This window comes from Aptenodytes forsteri, unplaced genomic scaffold (genome assembly GCF_000699145.1).
Source record: "Aptenodytes forsteri isolate BGI_AS27 unplaced genomic scaffold, ASM69914v1 Scaffold56, whole genome shotgun sequence".
Classification (NCBI taxonomy): Eukaryota; Metazoa; Chordata; class Aves; order Sphenisciformes; family Spheniscidae; genus Aptenodytes; species Aptenodytes forsteri.
The window spans coordinates 754619-776309 of record NW_008796213.1 but is presented as its reverse complement, the minus strand read 5'-3'; the positions used below and the strand labels follow the sequence as shown (position 1 = coordinate 776309).

General features: G+C 43.4%; 1 protein-coding gene across 1 annotated transcript in view; it reads left to right on the top strand.

Moving 5' to 3' along the window:
• Positions 1-21691, top strand: part of TMTC1 (transmembrane and tetratricopeptide repeat containing 1) — a 187494-nt gene that overhangs the window by 100244 nt on the left and 65559 nt on the right. The window contains exon 8 of the mRNA XM_009288397.1: positions 12703-12892. Coding sequence (XP_009286672.1) covers positions 12703-12892 — 190 coding nt within the window. The remainder of the gene's footprint in view (positions 1-12702; positions 12893-21691) is intronic.

The window sequence follows — 21691 nt, the reverse complement described above, 5'->3', positions numbered from 1 at the left end:
GGCACAGCGTACTGCACAGCTCTGGCTAAGCATAGGATGGGCTGCCATGGATTAATTAAAAACAACGAACCTGAAATTTGTGTTAACAGATTTTTGTTATTTTATGACTATTTTTTTTTAAAGATACATAAATGCTTAAATTTGGTAAAAATGTTTTTTTTACCTTGCCGGGGACCTGGTGGGTGGTTAGGTGGGCTGATACCACATCCCTCTGGCTCTGCGGGGCCAGACAAGCAAGGCAGTGGCAGTTGTGACTTAGCTCTTCCCTCCAGACCTAACCAGACCAGTGCTCTGAGAAGGTGGTAGGAAGTTGATTTCCTCTTAAGACAGGGCCATGTGCGTACCTGTTTGCTCTGGTTAGCTACTGAACTGGGGAAAGACACTTTGGAGGCTTCTGGAAGAATTTCCTGATGTCTCAAATGAAAATGGGAACAGTCCTCCTCTCTCTGTGTCACTTTCTAGCCTTGCTGCCTCCTCATTCCAACAGTGGAATTGCAGCTGAGACACAGGTTAAGATCAAGCAATCCTTATTCAACATCTGCTGCAGAGTCGGACTGGATCTCATTTGGGAGACCTTTATGATAATGTGACAACAGCTCCTATTACCATCAAGGCTAAAAGTGCTTCCAGGAAGCACATTGTCTGATTTGGAAAGCTCTGATCTGTTCGCAGCATTTCTGGCAGAGTCATTAATGCCAGACTCTGTGCGGCACAGTGTGAAGGATTTGCTGCTGTCTCTTCTTGATATGTTTATGCTGAGATGGGGGTCATCAAGTCATAAATGATCCTGGCCTGATTCCAATTATGTATTCTGTGCTGCAAATGTCTTTCGTGTGTTTGTCTCTTTACATCTTGTAATGACAGGGGAAGGTTTTTTAAACTGAAAAGCTAAGTCATTCTTGGGGTATGAAACAGTGACTATTTTTACTACCGGCACTGTGGATTTTACTAACAGCCTTATGAAAGACAAGTGAGAGTGCTGCTGGCTGAGGTCCTCCCTGGTCCCAGCAGCAGCCCTGGCTTCACCTGCAGTCCAGCAACACCTACCTGCTCCAAACCTAATTAAGGAAACCCTTGCCAGTAAAAACCAGTATTACTGTTCTGGAGGGATTCTAAAACCCTGTAGTTATCCCAGCTCTTCCACTTGCGTTGAGCATGATCTTAATCCTCACTTTAGACAATTTACTCAGAAGCCTGTACCTTCCATCCAGAAAACCCATCCTTTCGGCAAGCCCGGATGCGAGCTGTTATGTGGCTTTCTAATATGCAGAGTTAAATTTAGCTGGTCAGTTCCTTCCCTGCTGATCTAGCACCCAACCTCCCATGGCTGATGCTCAGGCACAGGTCCTGACAACAGAAGCTGAAAAGTAGGTTTGTTGCTGAATCCTGGTCAGGGTCCAGTCAGGAGACGGGTCCAGTCAGGAGACAGGTCCAGTCAGGAGACAGAACTGGAGGCAAGGCTGTGATGTTGGCCCAAAGTCCATCCAGGAGAAAGGGTGAGAGGCAGGAGTAAGGACAAGCAAGAACATGTGTCTGTGAGGGTCCATTCAGGAGACAAGCTACCTACAGCACAGGTCCAAGGTCCCTCCGGGAGACAGGGCTGATCTGAAATGGGGCTCCTAGAGCAATGGGCATTAGGTGTGGGGCCAGGTGAGGCTCATCAGGGCCCTGACAGTGTGTTGCTGCAGTTCAGTACCTGCCACTTTCCCTGCCATGGATCTTGTTGCTGACCTTCTGTGATAGTCCCTGTCCTCACTGTCTGGGCATTGTATGATCTAGAAAGAAGCTGGGTCCTGAGCTTCTGTTGACCTTAACCCTAGTCTCCTGGCATGAGCCTTCATCTTAGATGTGATGTACCTGCAGAATATGTCTATAAATTCTTCTCTGCAATTCTTGTTTCTCTGAACTCAAACCTTAAGCTGACCACTACCTTGAACTTGCACCCAAACAACCTGAAAGAGGCTAAAACCCAGCTATCCTGATCCCATGCACCACCCTAAGTCTGCAGGATCCACCTGCCAGCATGTTAGGCTTACTTAGCAACACCTTTCCTGATCCCAGACCCTAACCCTTCACTTCAAAATAGTCAGTGACCCACCAGCTGCCTCAAAGCTAGCTATAGGCCCAGCTGCACTGCTAGCAGTAGTCTTCGTGTTAGACCTGTGGGGTCCACCTACAAACAAGAAATCGGAGATGAGAGCTGTTTTTTTTTATTGTTGTATCTTGCCAGTCTCACGGAGCTGTGGGAAGACTAATTAGTCAATGTGGGTGATACCTTAGGGTAAGTTTCTGGACAGCTGGGGTGGCAAATTTTTGCTGAATGGGTGAGTGGTCAATCCTGCAAGGTAGACGGAGAGCCGGTGATTGTCTCTGAACTGATAGCCCATGTTGCACCCACTGACCACAGCCCTTTTTCTTCCTCACCTCCTCTTTCAGACTCAAACTATAACTCTCACCTCAGACTTTATCTTACCATGGTCAGAACTGAAGCTATTGCTGCAGAACTGACATTGTGCCAGTCATCATGAGTGCAGGACTGGGATGTCAGATGGAACCAGCAAGGTTGAGTGGCATTGGCTTGGTTTCCAGGAAGATCTGTGTGTCTGGCCAGCTGGAAGGCTAGGATGAGGTGCAGGGCTGGTGCTCAACTTAGGTGCAAGGAAGAGGGAGGCTGAAGAGATAAGATTGTTTTTAAAGCCTGGTATTTCCACGGGGTGGAAATAAGAAGTGGTGTTAGCTGAGTAAATTGCTTGAGGGTGGATTTGGAGGTGATACAACTTGGTGGCCCTGGTGTTAGGGGTTACATTAGATTAGGGCCTACGACATCAAGGCTCGAGGATATTCAACATCCAAGTAGGTGCTGGTGTGTGTGGTTGCTTGCCCAACTGGTGGATGTCCAGTCGCATGGGAGAGTTTGTGGTTGTGGCCCAGCCTCAGAGAAGCTGCTAAGCCGTGTGTGTTCCTCAGCTGTGGACACCTACAGCAGCAGTATATGAAGAGTTGGTATGAGAAGCTTTTAACGAGGTTTTGAAGGCAGTAATTAGGTCACAGCACTGAATTTAAAGCCAGGATGTTATTTACAATTTGGGTTGAGTTGGGAGGAAGGGAGCGGAAGAGCTAAGTTTGGTGTCAAAACCAGAAGGGAGAAGCCCCATGAAACTAAAAGAAGGGCCAGTGTTGGGTGGTGATCTTGAAGTGGTTACTAACACCTTAACTATGGCTGAAGCAAGGGTTAGCGCTCAGGCAGCGGGCAAATTGTTTTGTAACTGTCTGAAGATCATGCAGGGTACAAATGGGAGTTTCTGTTTGCAAGCAGTCGTCTTTATTTGCACTGAGCTGGAAATGTGGTTATTGTGCATGTCTCGCCAGGGTAAATGTTACGGTTTTCAACAGAGTTGAAAGTTATTGTAAGACTTGGCCAACTCTGTGGGGCTAGGAGGAAGGCTGATGACAACAAGTGAAATAAAAAAGAAAAACAGTAATTTGGAAATGTGTGGCAGTCTTTGTGAAATGCATAAAGTTAGATCTGGAGTTGGGGTCTTGGCTGACATAGGATGAACCCAAAGGGGTATTGTTAACTCTCTGTCATGGTTTAACCCTAGCCACCAACTAAGCACCACGCAGCCGCTCGCTGTGGGGTCGGGAAGAGAATCAGAAAAAAGGTAAAACTCGTGGGTTGAGATAAAGACAATTTAATAGGACAGAAAAGGAAGAAAATAATAATAATAATGATGATAATAGAATATACAAAACAAGTGATGCACAATGCAATTACTCACCACCCGCTGACCGATGCCCAGCCAGTTCCTGAGCAGCGGCCGTGCCCCCGCGGCCAACTCCCCCCAGTTTATATACTGAGCATGACGTCATATGGTATGGAATATCCCTTTAGCCAGTGTGGGTCAGCTGTCCTGGCTACGTCCCCTCCCAGCCTCTTGCACACCGCCAGCCTCCTCGCTGGCAGGGCAGTATGAGAAGCTGAAAAGTCCTTGACTAGTGTAAGCACTGCTCAGCAACAACTAAAACATCGGTGTGTTATCAACATTATTCTCATCCTAAATCCAAAACATAGTACTATACTAGCTACTATGAAGAAAATTAACTCTATCCCAGCCAAAACCAGGACACTCTTGCAAGGTTTCTGTGTCAGCTGGTGAGCTGTACAGGTGCGGTTTGTCCCGAGGCTGGCAAGGGTTATTGGAGCGTTGCTAAGATTAGGGGTAGCTGTAAGTTATGGGTTTGAAAAGTGTTGAGTAATGAGGTCAGATTTTGTCAGCCCTTATGATGCTTGTAGTGTAAATTAGATGACTGAGGGTGTGAGAGAGGTCTGTGCATCCATGATTGTGTATAGGAGGGGAGCATATAGAAATTAAGGTGTATCAAATGAATCTAAGAGGAGACAGGTTCAAAGCAAGCCAAGGAGGTGGCTTGCAACAGGTAGTTGAGCTGGGGAGCTCCTTCCTGCAGGATGCTGTGGGTGTGCTGAAAGTTTATGCAGGCTCAAAGAGAGATTTGCCGAGTTAAAAAAAGAAATCCAGGCTACTAAATATGCAGAAACCACATCCAACTCGGGGACATCATGCTAGCTAGAAACTGGAAAAAAATTATCATGTTCTTACATGCTTTGCTTGGCCTTAATTTTTGGTCACTGCTGGAGAGAGGATCCTCATCTGGACAGACCTTTGGTGTGGCCCAGTTTGGCCTTAGAACATGACTGTATGTTCTGTGTAACCTGTCTCCAATCTTGGACAACACAAATGTATAAATTAAAGTAGACAGATAATGTTTTATTTAACCATTGGAAGACGGAATATGCTGAAATAGTGACAGTTTTTCAGTCTTTAAAAAAACCCAATCGTCTGTTCAGTATGTTCACTAAATTACTGTCCTTAAAATTACAAGTGAATGGGGATGCAAATAAATGCTTTGGAAGTCAGAATATGAATGCTTCAGTCCCTGCAAGGTACTGGATTTTTCTGATATTCCCAAATACCTTAAAACTTACAGTGACATAAATGAAAGCACATTTCTATGTCCTTCAGTGTGTTGCTTGGCAAGGGTGATCTGAGAAGATGAAATCTGTCCATCATTCCCTTTCTCAGCGGAGGCAGAAATGAAGGTGTTGGGAATCCTGCTATTCGTAAGCCCTGCCATTAGAGCCTGTCCATACAGGCTGTTGTACGCTGCAGAAAGGACGTACCTTCTCCAGTGACCTACCTTAAAGAACACAGATTTCCAGTCATTGTGACTTGCCATCCCAAAATCTGCTATGGGTAAGCTGTTGCAATAGAAAAACCAATCCCAAACCTCTGGTAAAACATTATTGCTTGTATTAGATGAAAGTTGAGGAAGAATGCAATTAGGAAGGTTTTGAGAGCTACGCAGCTCTAGGTAAACTGTAGCGAAGTGCAGCTCGAGTGTTAGCAGGGCGTTGAGTGGTGGGCTGTCACGCTTCAGACGTTTTGTACAATGTTTCTTCTGCCATTCTTGAGGGGAAAGAAGTAGGAGGCCTCTGGATAAACAGATTGTGTTACTAACACCGCGGTAAGACAAGGGAAAAGTCCATTGTACAGCATGTCTCAAGGTGTGTGAAACAGATTAAATCCTACCAGTAATTTCAAACTAAGAAAGTATGGGTTTTTTAAACTATACCTTTGGGAGTCAAGTTATATTAATTTCTGCTGGCGTTTGCCTCGTGACCTCCCTTGGCTGATCACTCTGGGCATGAAGCAGGCTTATTTGTGGTGTTACATTAAATAGTTAATGCATTTCTACTAAGACTGCCTTGAGATAACATTGTCCCGTGGTTGAACTGCTCTCTCTGTAAGCTGGCTTTCTGTATTTCTTTGCTGTTTCAATCGTGTAAATGAGAATTCAGTGCCACAGAAAGCTGAAGAAATGCTTATATGTAAAAACTGGCACATACTCCTTTTCACACAGATTTGTAACTGTTTTCTGAGCTAGGCATTTAATCATCCCAGTTGTAACTTCAAAGGGAATGAACTACCGAGAGGCACGCAGCGGACCTGTGCTGCAGAACTGGGTCCCTGTGCCAGCCAGTTCTGCCAAGGCAATAGAAGTCAAGTGCAGCAACTACTCTGGTATGGGATTTTCACTGACGTTAAGCTAGGAACTGGCATGAAAATAGACCCCTGTGACATATCGGTTCTTAATTAGCCAGGCTTGCACATGCTTCCTGAGTGGAAAAGTTCTGCCTGTTTTGTCAGTGCTTTCTATCAAGTGCCCAAAGGTGCTTAACTTCAGCCCTACATGTAATCTCTGCAGGCACCCAGCATTCAGGGCTCACTTCTAGACAAAAGAGAGAACGGTGTCAGTAAGAATTGCTGTCATGCCCACCCAGGGGCCAGACAGTCCATACATTAAGTGTAAAATGTATTCTTTATTCCAGGGGAGCTGAGGGTCGGGGGGAAGCCAGTCTGGAAGATGGTGCTACAAAACAAAGGCCATCCTACAGTAGCAGGTTCCCAGAGGAACCTGCTTTCCCAGAGCCATGTGAAAGATTTCAGCATCTCTCTCACTTAAGTTTTCTTGGTTTAATGAACAAACCCAGGTAGGTAGTGCTGCTCTGGAAATTAGCTTGATATGCATTTTTAATGGGTCATGGTGCTTGCTGCAAGCCCTGGTTACACAACAAGCCTTGCCTGCCAAAAGCCTGCATATGGAGTGGAGGGGGTGCAGCCAAAGCAGAGGCCATTGACTCCTATAGGCAATGCATTTTGCTTTTCAAAATACTTCCACGCAGGAGGGCTAGACCATGGCCAGTCTCTGAGGCAAAGCAGCGTGCCCAGGACATCCCTTTGGCTCCCGCCGGCGTGGAGTAGGTAACGCTCTGGGGTACAATGGACCGTTTCCAGAAACATTATCACAGCGGGTTTATGAGGTCTGGTTTTTAATTTCCTGAGGATCAGCCACCAGTATCTCAGCGGCTGTCCAGAGGACCCTCCATCCCCTGCTGCCTCAGTGAGCCTCTGCTGAAGCAGTTGCCCACTGGTGGCTGGGGGGTTTCGGCTGCGTGACTTCTGGAATGTGCTGCTGTCGGTGGCGAGCTGAGGATCACGTTTGATCACAAGACACGCTCTCACCCACAGCACGTGGGGGTTTGCGGAGGGAAAACAGTATGAGATCAATCCCAGGTTTTCCAGCATTGAGACTCTGACAGCAGGCTCGGGTTTCACTGGAAATTCACAGGCTCTTTGAAAGTCTTACTCTTCAAGAATTTGATATTTTCAGATTCTTAGCCACAGAGTTGAAACAGCTGAGAGCGAGCCGTTCACCAGATCAAAGCTCTTCAGACTGTGAAGCTATAGCGGACAACATAGTCTGCCTTTCCTCCTGTGCCCCGGGTGCACACAAACCCGCCTTCCAGAAGAGTTACCTTGCTATTCATCAAGCTGCAGCTGCCTGTTTATCTGTATCTTTGTCTTTCCTACTCCTGTCCTCTACTGACTGGGAGCTCTTTCCCCCTAGATGCAAACGTTTTGGTGAAAGGGAATACACAGGCACTTTTTCCAATTACAAGTATTTTCTGTCTAGCTGATACTTGCATTTGGATGTTAAATTGGAATTAGTCTGTCTGTTGCTTGTTTGCGTAGTCTTATTCCACCATCACCGAATGTGCTGGATAGACAGAGTATGATTTTTCTTCTACGGCTATGAAAAGAAAATGTTTAGGCTGACAATAAACAGAGCAGGAAAATAAATTCATGTGGGAAGGTATGACTGGACTGGCAGTTCCCCAGGGGAAGTGCAAATACATACAATTTTAAGACAATATCCTTAAATACCACCACCTGGTTATAATTGCAGCCATGTGTGTCCTAGGAGGACATTATTGTGAAGTGGCTCATCAAACACACTTGGTTTTAGGACTTTGTAGAGGATGAAGAGAGCCTTGAGCTGAAATCAGTTCAGCTGTTAATGCACGTGAGAAGCTCTTTTCCCTAATAAAGGAGCTCTTCCCACCCTTACAGTGAACCAAAAATCTCTCTGAGTTCCTGGCAGTGTGGAGGTCGTCCTCTCAGAAGAGTATTAACAAGGTCTGTGGCTTCTGAAAGGGCAATGATTATCTTCCTGCTTCTGTTTCAGATCCCCCTGTTCTTCGTACACCCCCTTCTCTTCCCAAATACCAGTTAAGCGCGCTGTTATCGCCTGTCTTCTAGATAGGTCCATTTTTTTTTTCCAACCAGGAGAATATTTTGCCTTTGCCTTGCTAAAATCCCCAGCGCAGGAAAATCTTCCACATGCAGGTGGATACCCTGCTGGGTCTTTGGGGGTAAGGTGGTTTGTCAGGAATGGGATGGGTTATCCCAGAACTGGGTAGGTGGTAGGCTGCACCACTATATGCACCTAGAAAGAATAGGGTCACTGGTCCCTGCTTTTCCATTCAGCTTTGGTGGAGCATGGTGTGAGTCTTGTGATCACTCATGTAGCACAGTTTTAGAAAGATATCTATAATCTCAGTCCTTGGGAGCTGGGGAAGAAGCTTAAAATGCTCCAAAATCAGAAAGCAAATGAAACTCCTCATAAATTTGTATAAATCTTGTATTTTTTTTAGCTAGTCTTACAATCCTCATGTGCTCTGATTGCCTGGGTTTGGCAGAGCTGAGACTAGGGCTTTTCCAAGCTCATTAGTCTCTATTACAGCAAAGGGTAACAGGCAATCCCGCAAGTATTTTTCTGTCATATTGTTTATGGCTTTAAGTAGCACCCTTTACTTTCATTTTTGCAGCAGAAGCAATCAGTTTAGATAGTTGTTTTCTGCAACAGGTTCTAGATATGAGCCATCCTGCATTTATCTCAAACAATGCACGCAACAGTGCATTTAAACTAAAAAATTTGAAACTAAACAAACTGGATTGCTATGACAATACCTGCTACCTACAGGAGGAGCTGTGTTTTTCTGAACGTGCCAGAGATGCTGAGAAGTGAAAAGAAACACTTGATACCCACTGAAACTTGTATTTCCAATGTTCAGTTTGCAAATAAAAAAAAAAAAGACTGCTGTAATGCAAATGCTGTTAACTGGCCTGGGGGAAAATTGGTTGTCAATTAAGAGGCAGATTCTTCCAATCACCTCACCAGTAATACTCTGTCTTCCCTGGGATTAACTGATAGATTGGAGATGTTACAGGCAGGGATTTTTCTCCCTTGGAATTCCAGCAGACATGAACAACAATATAGAGAAGATCATTAATTTAAAATGTAATTCACTTAGTCAACTAATTAAAAGAAAAGACTTTTTTTGTCATTTGCAGGTAGGCTGCTGAAATGTAATCAGCTCCTGGAATGATTCCATGAATCTTCAAGTCTTTTCAAAATTTGCAAAATATTTCCTTGAGGTGTCAGCTTTGGTGAGAGGGTTCTTCCGAAGTTTCTCCTGCATTTAGCTTTCTCCCTGGTCAGCCTTGTGCTACAAGAGCCACGTGCATGTAAAGGAATATCATGTGCTTTTGAGAGCCGTAAGTAAAAAGCAGCACTGAATTGTCAGTAACTATTATTAGCATCGTGTTATTTTTCTGTTCTTAGTACTTAGAATAGCGATAGTTTGTAGTGCTTTATTTTATACAGCCATCCATCGCGTTCAAGGACAGGTTACCAAGCTGAAAGCATATCCAAACTTTTGCTTGGATCAGAGCTCGCTCAAGGCTTTCTTGAAGCTTACAAACGCCTGCTAAAATCAGGCAGCGCCCTCCTGGATCCTGCTTCCGTGTCTGCTGTCAGCACATGCACATTCAGTGAGGGCATTCAGGCTTGACAGCAAGAGACATGGCCAAGGGTTCTCCAGTAGGATGTCTGGAGAGGCAAACCAGTCAGCCGTACATAGATGGTAATGACTGTCACAGGCTTTAAAATAGTTCACTGTTGTTGGCAGAGCATATTTAAGATACTAGTTACTGCCGTAATGGAACGGAGCAATTGCCCATCTCCTCTGGGACCTGCCTCTGGCAGCGAGTTGTGCACGTGGCTCCTGAGGAAGACGGAAACCCCACAAGCACAGGGGAAAAGACTTGTTTACAAACCTGTCTTCATGAGTGTGTGTCCTGGAGCCTGTCTTCTCATCTTCAACAGCAGTTTGTCCTAACCTTCCATCAGAAATGCTTTAACGCACACTAATCTGGCTGTCCTGAATTCCTCTCAAAATTTGTTAAACTGACTCAATTTGTTATGGCAGCAAACTGTGTTTATTTATTCTGTGCCATGTAATGATTTATCAGCTCCTGCCTTATCGGTGAAGATAACTGCAATGCTGCAGTTTGCAAGGATCCCAAATGTCGTCTCGTTCCTTCCTGCCTAGCAGCCTAGCCTGAGTAAGTAGGGGAGGGTTTCTAGTGTATGTTGTGGTTGGCATACAAACTTTCATGAATATTGTGATGCTTATTGAAAATGTTAATATGCAAGGACATAAAAGGACACTTCCTCCAAAAACTGGGCTCTCCTAAGACATCAAGTGCAAAACTAACTCAACGCTTCTGAAAATCCTGTCTAATATACACACTTGTAACGATATCGTATGCCATGACATTATTCAGATTGATACAAATGGACAATGCTTTTTGTTTTAAAAGTAAAGCTCGAAATGGAACTCAGTTTGGCTTTTAAGTAAGTAGCTGTAAATAAATGCTGGCAACCCTTTCTGAACTGACGTTGTATTCAGACTGATACAGAAGTCTGTTTTGTATTGCAGCTGAGCAGAGGTGGGGCCAGGCCACATGTAACATCATGAGTGAGCACCTTGGCATGATTAAGCTCCACCAGATTTTGCATTGCTGTGTTTCTCTGTAATGTGGACCAGAAAAGATTGGCTTGGTGACTAGAAAAGACATATTTGTTTCTTTAGAAATAGTGAACAATCAAAATTGTAAGAAGAGTTTTGAGTAGAATTAGATTATGTTTTTGAGGGATGCTTTCTTCAATATAAACTGGCCTTTTAATCGCTGCCTCTGTTAAGAGAGAAAATCAGTTTTCTCTCTTTTTTTTCCCTTTGTTTGCTACCTCAGGGTAGGGAAGGGGAGGAAAATGGAGGGATGGAAGAGAAGTGTACCAAATGGCTGAAAACCTTAAGAATGTGGGAATATTCCATTTTCCATCAGAATTGGGAGCTTAGAAAGATTTGTGGGGAATGAGAATGTGCCTTTTCTACTGTTTACAATGAAACATTACTCTAGCTATGTAAGCCTCCCTGCTTTTGGGTTGCTGTGCCGCTGGAGACGTTTGTTTTTTGGATGAGAAGAGAAACTGATATCCTAACTGTTTGTGGTTATTTAAAAATGTTTTCACAAAAATTTAGGCCTGTTTCATCCCTGTGTCTTGGCCCAACACCCGTCTGGGCTATCCTGCCTGCCTGGAGTCACATTTAGCTTCAGTGTCTTACCCCTTCTGCCACAAATATAATATAATGTTGTAAGCGCTGTTGTAAGGGGCTGCATTTTGACCCCAAAGAGGCACGTTTCTAAGTGGCGAGTGAAACAATCCTCTGTCTACATGGCTCTACATCTCTTGGGGGTCCTTTGTTATTGTTTTAATAAACCTGCTAAGGTACCATGGCAACTGGGTGTGATAACAACAGCCAAAGCAGGCTCAGATGGGAGAAATCCTATGCAGGATAGAATATAATTTCATTTCTTTTTGAGTATCTGCTATCTTTGGTGCTGTGTACAATGTGGATTTTTCCATTTGCAAACCTTCCGGGTTTGTGTGTTCTAAGGCTGTCGCAATTCTGCTTGGTTGACTTTGTGATTGCCAGAATAATCTCCATCCTCTTGCATGCAAAAGTATTTGAACTTTCATAAATGTGGTTTGAGGGGAATGCATTTTTGGGCAAGTAGGTGCCAAGCAGCATAAGGCTGGGGGGGAGAGGGGATGTTGGTTTGATTTTATTTTTTTCTTGTTTTCTTTAGCCCAGTGTCACACATGCTGTTCTTGTTCAGTCTTCTGAAAGCCCTCCATACTTCCCAGAGGGCAGCATGTTCCCCATTTCCATTCCCCATTAATTTCCTCTCTATTGAGAATACCAATTAATGAAGTTTACAACAATATGAAAGGCTCTCTACTTCTCCATCATTCCTGTGGCACATCTCATGCGAGCTGTCTCCAGCCCTACTAAGCTGTGATGGGATCAGCCAAGAATCACCCTGTGCCTCCTTTCTTCTGTATTTTCTCTCTGTGCTGGGATACAAAGGGAAAAGACAGAGAGATCTGACTTTAATTGCTCAATATTGTACACATAGGAGAAATCCTAAATTGTAAGTTAAACCCAGCTAGAAGGATATTTTGTATTGCAGGAGCGATGCAGTGAACTGTGAAACAGTTCAATATATGTATGTACCTGCTTAGTTATCATTCATTTATTGTTGAAGCTGGTAGAAAGTCACTTCAAAAATCTAGCATTTGAATGGAAGATGAAGATTTCTTAGTTTTTCCAAAGGCTGGTGCATAGAAACCACATAAATATTATTGATCTTACGTTATTTCTTTAAATGGCCTGTTGAAATGCCCCTCACCTATGTTAGCATCTCTTTATTGACAGAGAGGTGTGGTATTGCCTGTGTGTGCAGAGCTATTCCCCCCCCCCCTTTGGTCAAAGCTTTTCCCCCCCCCCCCCAGTAAGTGGTAATTGCCAAAGGAAAATGTTTCATGTGTTGGCAGTCATTCCATGTATTGTGTTACCTGTTTTCTTTGCAGGTTTCTAACTTATTCCTACCTTCTGGCCTTCAATGCGTGGCTTCTGCTGGCACCGATCACCCTGTGCTACGACTGGCAGGTCGGCAGCATCCCTTTGATCGAGTCCATCTGGGATGTGAGGAACTTAGCCACAGTGTTCCTGGTGTTGGTGATGATGTTACTCAGCCTACACTGCATAGCTGCATTCAAGGTAACACTGAAAGACACTCAATACAACATTTTGTTTAAAATCTTTTTGTTTCTTGATCTTCAGATGAAATGGTCAGTTAAGTGCAAGTTTTCCTCTCAAATGCATTGGATTGAGGTGAAAAAACCATACCGCTACATAACTAACACAGACAAGCTTAACAGATGAAAATGTCCCTCTAGTTGAATGTCTCAGTCTCTAATTGGTCTGATTTGAGGGTAAAACCTGGTCTGGAGTCCTGCATTCAATTACTGTTAATGATCCATACTCCACTGAAGTTGTTAAGTGTCTCTGCCTCTCCCATAGTCATTAGGCTCTTTGTCACTTGCTTCAGACAGGACTGGGAACTGTCATCTGCAGAGCCATTTGAAAATGAAATCAATTATTGTATTTGTACCTTTGCTATGCTTCTAAAACTTAAACGTTGCATACATCTTGATGAGAAGATTTCCCATCAGCGGGGTAATGGAATGTGGGAAATCTGAAATGATCTGGAAATTGTTATTTAGCGTAAATAATACAGTTGGTAAGCCATGCTTCACAATTCAGCATTTCAGATCCACCATTAATCATATTGCAGAAATGAAAGTGAGGTTGTACTAGACTTGTCAGAGATCAGATATACACTTACATGGAAGGGTTTTTTTTGTGGATCATAGGGAGTTACAAACTATTCCTCCTTCAGTTGCGTTGTGGAATCTTCTTTAGGAAAGGTGTTGGTAATTGTTTTTGAAATAGTACAAAAGTTTCTCTTCCTTAAACATACATATCGCTGAAAAGCATAGTAGGGGAGTGACAGGTTTTTAATACCTATGTTATGCTAAAATGTGCAGGTCATGTACATGCTTCAGTCTACCCTGGCAGTCTTCTCTGTGCTCCTGATAAGAGACAGAAAATGAACCAAACAGTTTGAGACTGCAGTTATTAACTTAGATTATACATTGACAGATGCTGTATGGGAAATATGGGAAAATATCCTATTGGGTATTCACTAGTTCTACCTGCAGGTTGTACATCATCTTGTATTGCTCCTGCTTTCATTACTCACTGCTAAAGATATTCAGAAGTGTTTGTATTAGACCTAATCTTGTTCCCAGGGAAGTTAATGATAAAATTCTTATTAGCCCAGTACTGAACACTTCTGAAAAATCTTATCCTGTGTTCTTTGAAGTTTTGGTTGCTTTTTATTTCTTCTCCTGTTGTCGGAATTGGTACTATGTGTAAGATTAATGTTGTTGGTTTGCTGGGAAAAAATCTTTCAGGATTATCCAAAGACATTCTGTGTTATTTTATTTTGGGTAAAACGGTAATCCAGAAGGACTCCTTTGGGTAACTGAATTGTTTGTCTTCCATCAAACTGCAAAACAAAATATTTCACAACACTTCGTGCATTAAATCTCTAGATTTTATCATATTTTTATTCCTTCTGATTTTTTTTCTTAAAGGCAAAACAACTCAGTCTGGATTTATGAACACCACTGCTTGATTTGAAACTGCAGCTTCTAATTTTTTGTGAGAATAAGTTCACTGCTTTGCTCTTAACCACTGTTAATGTTGCGTTAAGCAACATGAATTTCACTCTCCAGGCATTTACTTACTGGATGTTTTGAAATTAATCTTGTAGATTCCTTTGTGTTTATCCTTGAAAACCCCGAACATGGAATAAATTGGATCTGAAGTGATCTGCTTTTGTGTCTAACCCAAGTAAACCCAGAACCATCACCTATTCTTGTCAAGGTTCTCTAATCAGTCTTTACTCGCAGCCTCCCAGCAAACCCACTGTGAACATGGAACTGGTAATGGTTCCTGGGGGTCAACCTGGACATGCTTCCCCCAGCCCTAGGTATAATTAGAGGTAGCTGAAATAATCTGCTTTTCAGGAAATTCTAAATTTCTGAGGCTATTTTCTATTTTATTTTTAATGACTCTCATAACAACCCAATTGTGATACTGCCATTAAGTGGTATGAAGACGATTGTGTTGTGCCGAGTAATATGAATTATTGAGGAAAGCAAACAGTAGGAAGAGGCACGTTTCCTGGAAAAATAAATTATCCCGTCTGGCTTCGGACACTCTCAGCAATGTCTTCTACAGTGAGGAGAGGGAAGTTCAGGACACATGAGCTGCAGGCACAATTCATTATATTAGGCTCTTAAGAAAGCTTCTTTCCAAATGCAACAGCAGTGGCCTTTCATACGACATTGCTCCCCCCGCAAGAAGGACCATCCTTCAGTCAAGCCCCAGACAGGCTATTTCTCAGTATTATGCAGCTTGTAGGCAGCATGAGATGCATCAGTTGATTTTTCACATTTCATAAAGTGTAAGATGTTTTGCTTTCTTTTTGAAGCAAACACACAAAACTGTCTTAGCAGCCATTTTTCTCTCCTTTTTCACTGCAAAGTCTAACCTGGAAGCAATAGCTTGCAATTTTCTAAGGAATGGTTTTAGAGTGAACAGGCATGCAGTTTGTGTGCCTTTCCTTTGAGTGTGTAGGTGTGCAGGGGTAAGAGAGGACAAAACCTCATATTCATTCTCATTGGCACTAACACTTTCCTTTCTATGGCACAGAGAATGGAAATGCTAGAAATGATTTTGGCAGAAGTGAAGACATTTGTGCAGTGAACACTGAACTGATTTTCAGTGGCAAGAGGCAATGCGTGTGCATCCACAAGACAAGCTCACAAGAGACTCAGAATATATTATATGGACTGTAATTAGAGAATGCATGTATTGGATTTCTGCCTTTGTTGCCACTGAATTTTAAACAGGGCTAATTTGTTGTTGATGTTTGTGATTAGGGTAATAACCCTGTTGGCATGTATGTGTTGTGCTGATAAAGGACATCTAAGGCATGAAGCTTTTTTGTTCCATTTCATTTTGTGAACGTTATTATACCTCAGAAGGAGAAGAAACAGTGCTTTGCTTGGAACACGTCTGTTACTAGATGGCGGGTTTATGCTGAAAACTGCAGAAACAGAGAAGTCAGCTCTCCAGTTCGTTATTGTTTGGAGAGCGAAGCCTCCCTCCGCATCCTCCTCGTGCACTTTCACTGTTGTTCTCCTTCTTACATAATGAGGAAAAGTCGCTTGAAAAGAAGCCTCTCTCCGCATCCTCCTCGTGCACTTACACTGTTGTTCTCCTTCTTACATAATGAGGAAGTCGCTTGAAAAGTTGCTTTGTTAATTCCTTGTATATAACTTTCATTTGCTGGGTCGTTTCGTGTGCATAGTGCTAATCCCTCTTGCTTATCAGCCAAAGAGCTCCCCGTGAGCAGCTCCCCAGGAAGGACCTGTTGCTCTGCACAGTGTTTAGGTGCACAGCCACGCTTGTCTCTTGCTGCAGCCATCCCTATCACACGTGACAATTAATGTCCGTCTTCAGGAGGCCTGGCAGGAGTAAAGAAAAGGTGTGCTCCGTGGTGCACCTCCCACTGTGGGAGTAAAGGACCTTGCTGTCATCTCTGGCCAAGATTTTTTCATAATGACCAATGTGGCAAAGTTGCAGTCCATCGTTAAGCAGCTCTTTGAAACCTTTTGAGACCTGATTTTTTTTTTTTACCACGCAGATGCCCGGCATGCTCTGCAAATAGGCCTCTCTTGAGCTGTTTTAGCCAAGGCACCAGGAGTCACCAGTGGGTCTTGAAATTCTCAGGTTCTGCTCAGCTCTTTGCGGTGAACTTCCTCACCCAGTCTGGTTGGGCTTCGAGTAGCATGCTGGGGATGCTATTGCAAACGCCTGCATCCCAGAGAAATAATAGTAGTTGGGCAAAGAGGATGAGATTTGTTTATTGTTCATTTTCAAAGACAGCCTCAGCTGCAAGGAATGGACGTGGTCTGTCTTTCAGCTTTGCAACTAGGTAGATTACAAAAGTACCAGTGAAATGGATGAAGCACTCTCTTTTTGGTTGCCAAGCATGCCAGTTACAAGGCCAGAGAAATAATCTGTCTGATGCTTCAAATGGCCACTAGCGTAGCCAAGGGCCCATAGCACTGCCTTTCTGTGCTGGAAGAAATGGCGAGCACCTGGTGAACTGGAGAGAGAACAATTCTTGGCCTATCGTCAGGACGACAGTTATTTCTTTGACATGTCATAATAATTCAATGAGCGTGAAAGGAAAACCCTTCAGATGTTTGAAACGCCACTCTGCATGGCATTTTTAGGTTGCTGCTTAATTAGCAGTGCGATTAAAATGCAGCTTGTCCTGTAGCTGTGAACGTATGCGCAGAGCACATGATGGATCAAATTCCACTTTCTATGTGGTACCTGATATATGGAGGGCTGATAGTGGGAAAACTCATGTGTGTGCGATGGGGTAATTCAGAGCAAGGTGATCTGGAAAACTAATTTGAAACAGTAGCTTTTGTACCTGACCAGTTTGGGGGAATTTATTTCACCTCATGCTGCTTGGCCCTCATCTTGCATTTATACTCATGACCAACGCTATGAAGGTACCTTATGGTGGTTCACGGCCCCTTCTACTTGTTCAGCAGGAACACGTAATGATGTGCAACAGTTTGCTCATGTCAGAGGAGGGAGTGCTACTTATGTTTCACATCAATTTAAAAAAAAAAAGTCTAGTGTCCTCTAGGATGTATCTTTTTAAAGAACATGGTTTGCTGCTGTGTGTGACATGGCTACTTATGGTACAGGAAATTGTGATGATTTTCAGGTTATACTCATTACATGCAACTGAGAAATATATTATTATCCTGTTCTTTCATATGCTACAGTTGGTTGTTTTTTACTTCAGGTCTAATTTTAAGGTACTGCTGCCTCTACATTTTTCTGCATACTGCTTCTTAGCCAAGACAAGGCATTTTATACCAAATTATGACGACTTTAATTTGTGCTGTAATTGGCATCATATTGCCATTTATCTGGTGGTTTATATGTGTGAATATCATCTAAGCATATTCCTCAGTCACTCGCAGGCTATATTTCTTAGCTGATGATGTTTAATAACATCAAGGAGGGGAAGGCATTTGCATCTTCTCTTTGTGTGCTTGTTTCTGTTGTTTTTGCTAGCGCTCATTATGTGTATTCTGTCATGCTATTTACTTTGCCCTGCACTCCTGAGACCTTTGCCTCGTTTCCCAGGTTTGGTATTTCATTAATAAATCACAGCTTATGGACCTTTCTGGGGAACAATTGCCTCTTTATAATATTCTACAGTAGTATCAGCACAGCAAGAAAGTATGCCTAGCAAAATTTATATGCCACAACACTTCCAGAACAATACCTGCTTCAAAGGCACGGCAAGATGAATAAGGCTATTTATCGACGGAGTCTATCTGACGAGCTGGAAACCACAGTCATTTTCATGAAAGGTCCATTTAAAACAAATCCTGCTTTCATTTTCCTGAGGGCCCACTTGAATTCCTTCCACACAGACAGAAGGTCAGGACTGATGTTCTTAATCCTTAGCAGCGAGGTTTTTCTATGCTGCTTCTGTTGTTAATGTTTGCTGCGGGGAGAGAGTAATAAGCCAGAAAGACTCTGTTTAGTGAAAGCTGGAGGAAGGGAGGGAGCCCCTTGCGGGCACCCCTGCCTGCCTCGCTGGCCGCGTTTCTGCTCTGTCGAGTGCTGCAAGCGGATCAGCTGCGGGTCTCTGGTGGGGCTGGAAGAAACACGAAAGCCTTCCCGGGGTGCTTGCTGTGCCAGCCAACAAACAAGCAAAAGAAGAAACCTTCCTCAGTCTGTCTGTATGCGATTGCCGTTCTGAATTAAAAAAGCAAACACAAGAACTATCAAAATACCTTTTGCATGGATTTTTTTGTTCTTGGTAGATGTTTGAAATAACAGGTTTGGAGTGTGGTACTCTGAGTAAATACAGCCATAGCTGAAGTAGTTCTGATTTGGCTCACCATGAAGATACTCAGCATCTCACCAAACAGGCTCTTAACTCCTGCAGGAGTTTGTCATGCTAGGTAGGTAGTTTCATAGGGGTTGCTTTTACAAAGATCGCATTGGTACATACTGCAAGCGGTGTGCATGTGTTTAAATTTTACCTTTTTTTCCCCCTCACCTTTTGGGTTTTTTTCCCCCATGTAGTGAAGCAGCCTGCAGTCACAGAATGAAAGGGAAGAGGGAAAAACAACCTCAAGGTCAAAAGCATTTTTCTAATTCCTGGAGCAATTTGTTGACTTTCCTATTTCCTCTTGGAATGTTCCACTTCTCTTTCAAAGATGCGTGTGCTCCTGCATCCTGCTCAAATCGGCTCGTCAAGCAGAATTAGAGGCTGCAGAGATTAAGGATTGGGAAAATGAGCTTATATCGTCAGGGAATTTCAGAAACCTGGATAAGAAAGACTGTAACCACACAGATGAATGGGTGGGTAGCTGAGGTCTACAGGGAAAAAGAAAATAGTAGATATTAAAATTTTACTTTAAGATACTAAAATAAAAAGTGAAATGTCAGTAGAATACACTTCTGTGCCCTTCTGTGGGTTATGGGATTGGGAAAGAACTACTTTCTGCTTTTATTCCATAATTGAGAGCCTGATTTCCAGAGTGTTTGAGCATCCACAGTTCCCATTGATGCAAACAGAGTTTTTAGGCACTTTCAGCATTCTGAAAAATAGGCTGTTTTACCTAATGGTACAGACCAGGACTTGCTTCCTTCTGGAAATGGAAAGTGAACAATCTCGTTAGGGCGGTCTGAGATACGTGCCAAGGATTTCTCTTCTGATAATCCCAGGTTAGGAAGCCAATGATACTTTCAGGGGTTTTGATTCAGTTTCTGATGGGTGCATGTTTGCCTGTACGCCAGTTCCTGAATAGGTGCTGCTGCTGGTGAACTGGAAAGTAGTTTTTGTTGTTGCCGAATGCTGGAAACAGGATCAATGTGTCAGTTAATAAGCAGTAAGCAGTGATGGTCAAAATAGTATTATAAATCTCCATGGCTTCGGATTATCTGTGAAGTATAAAATTTGCTTAATTCTAGTGAGTAGTAACGGTGGGTGATTTTATTAGAACTAGATGATCACCAAGGAAAACTGAGCTATTTTAGGAAGACAGTGAGTTGCTAAGCCTGGCATTCAAGCAGCTGGCGCTACTGAAGATGCTGATTTTTTTTTTTTTTTTTTTTTTGATGGGATGAGATGAAAGAATAAAACTGATAAATTGTAGTGATTACAGAATGTGTGGCTCTTTTTGTAGGAGCAAGCTGATTAAGCCTGGTGTCTGAGCCAGATTTGAAGCCGGGCAGTTACCTTTTCCTTACCAAATGTTTTGAGTTTTTCAGACCATCTGTTGACACCTGACTTTTGGCACTGTTTGCTCGGTTGCGGTGGCACAGGCAGCAGAGCGAAACAGCCACAGCTCCACAGTGCCCTCCTGTTTGGCCACAGAAGACAAAGATGTACATGTCCCATCCTGATTTCCGCTGGTGACCTAAAGGAGACCGTGCTGATGGTACATGGAGCATGGCACAGCTGCCATGGCCTGTCTGTGCCTGCACCAGTGAGGTGGGACTGGGGAGCACCCAGTGCCTGCTTCTGTGAGCTTTACATCAACAGATTTTTTTCCTGTGAAGGAATGAATCCCTAGGGTTGATTCCTAATTAGCTTAAGTTTGCTTTTTATCACCTAATGCGTGAATGCAGAGTGAATTTGACATGCTTCTCCACCGTCCCTTTTATCTTTAATACCGTATATGTTGGAAGTGCAAGAGTAGATGTTTGCAGATCCTAACCTCTTGTCAGGTGAGATGCTGCCAGTGGTTTGGTGCAGGCTGGTGAGGAGTCATGTTGCCAAGCTGCTTGTGGCTTCACGAGCGACTGGTACAACAGGAATACATGAATTAAGTTTGTGTGCAGCCTGCAGTAAGGGCTTGCACAAATGGATGTTAGGAATAAACTGAAGAAGCGTAATCCTCTGTCCGTGCTCTACAGACAGTCATGTAGCTTCTTTCAATCTCTGTGTCTCTTTTGATGGATAATGCACTTACCTCCTAGGCCTGCAAGCGTTTGAAAATGTGTAATAGCTTTCATTGCTTTTATACAGCCACGCACTACCAGCTTTCCTGGATACCAGCTTTTCTGCGCTTGCAGTCAGATGTTCCAAGGATAACATCTCACTGGCTGCAATGGGCCATCCAGAGCTTGCTGGCAGAGAGTGATTTATGCTTTTGGTAGGAAGGAAGTCTTTACTCCATGGAGCTGTTGGTTCTAAATGGTGGAGAGGTGACACTTGCCTCATTCTCAAAATAAACTGCTAGAGGAAGAAATTAAACCCATTTGATTGCCACCTTCCCATCAAACAGGCAAGCATGTATAAGCACCTTCGGAAACATTCCAAGGTAGAACAGAACAGAATTGGCTTGAACTTGTTTGCCCAGCTGCTGTCTTCCCCGAGGTGCAACTTTGTCCAGCCGGGAGGAAGTTTGTCCTCATGGCTCCACTTTCCAACGCCTCAGCCCTTGGAGGTGCCAGGGGATGTGAACATAAGTCCTGCCATCACAGTGTGAGATTTAATGGATCTGGCACCTCAGACAGTGCTTTCTTAATGGGAAATATAGAGAATTTACAGTGGGCTTATGCAAGTCCATAGTTTATGACAGATATGTCGAAGTAATCTGTGTACCTCCTGTCATGCACTGTGTAGTACCAAAAGAAGGGGGGGAAAACGACCACTACTCAGACTTCACAGTCAGGCGGGTACTATATGGTGACAGTTTATTATGAGAGCCAGAATCCTTAAGCAAGCATACAGGTTCACGAAATAGTAACACATAACACGACACAACTACATACACAGGGAGGGTAATACGACCTGTCGATAAGGATCAAGCCGATGGTCACAGA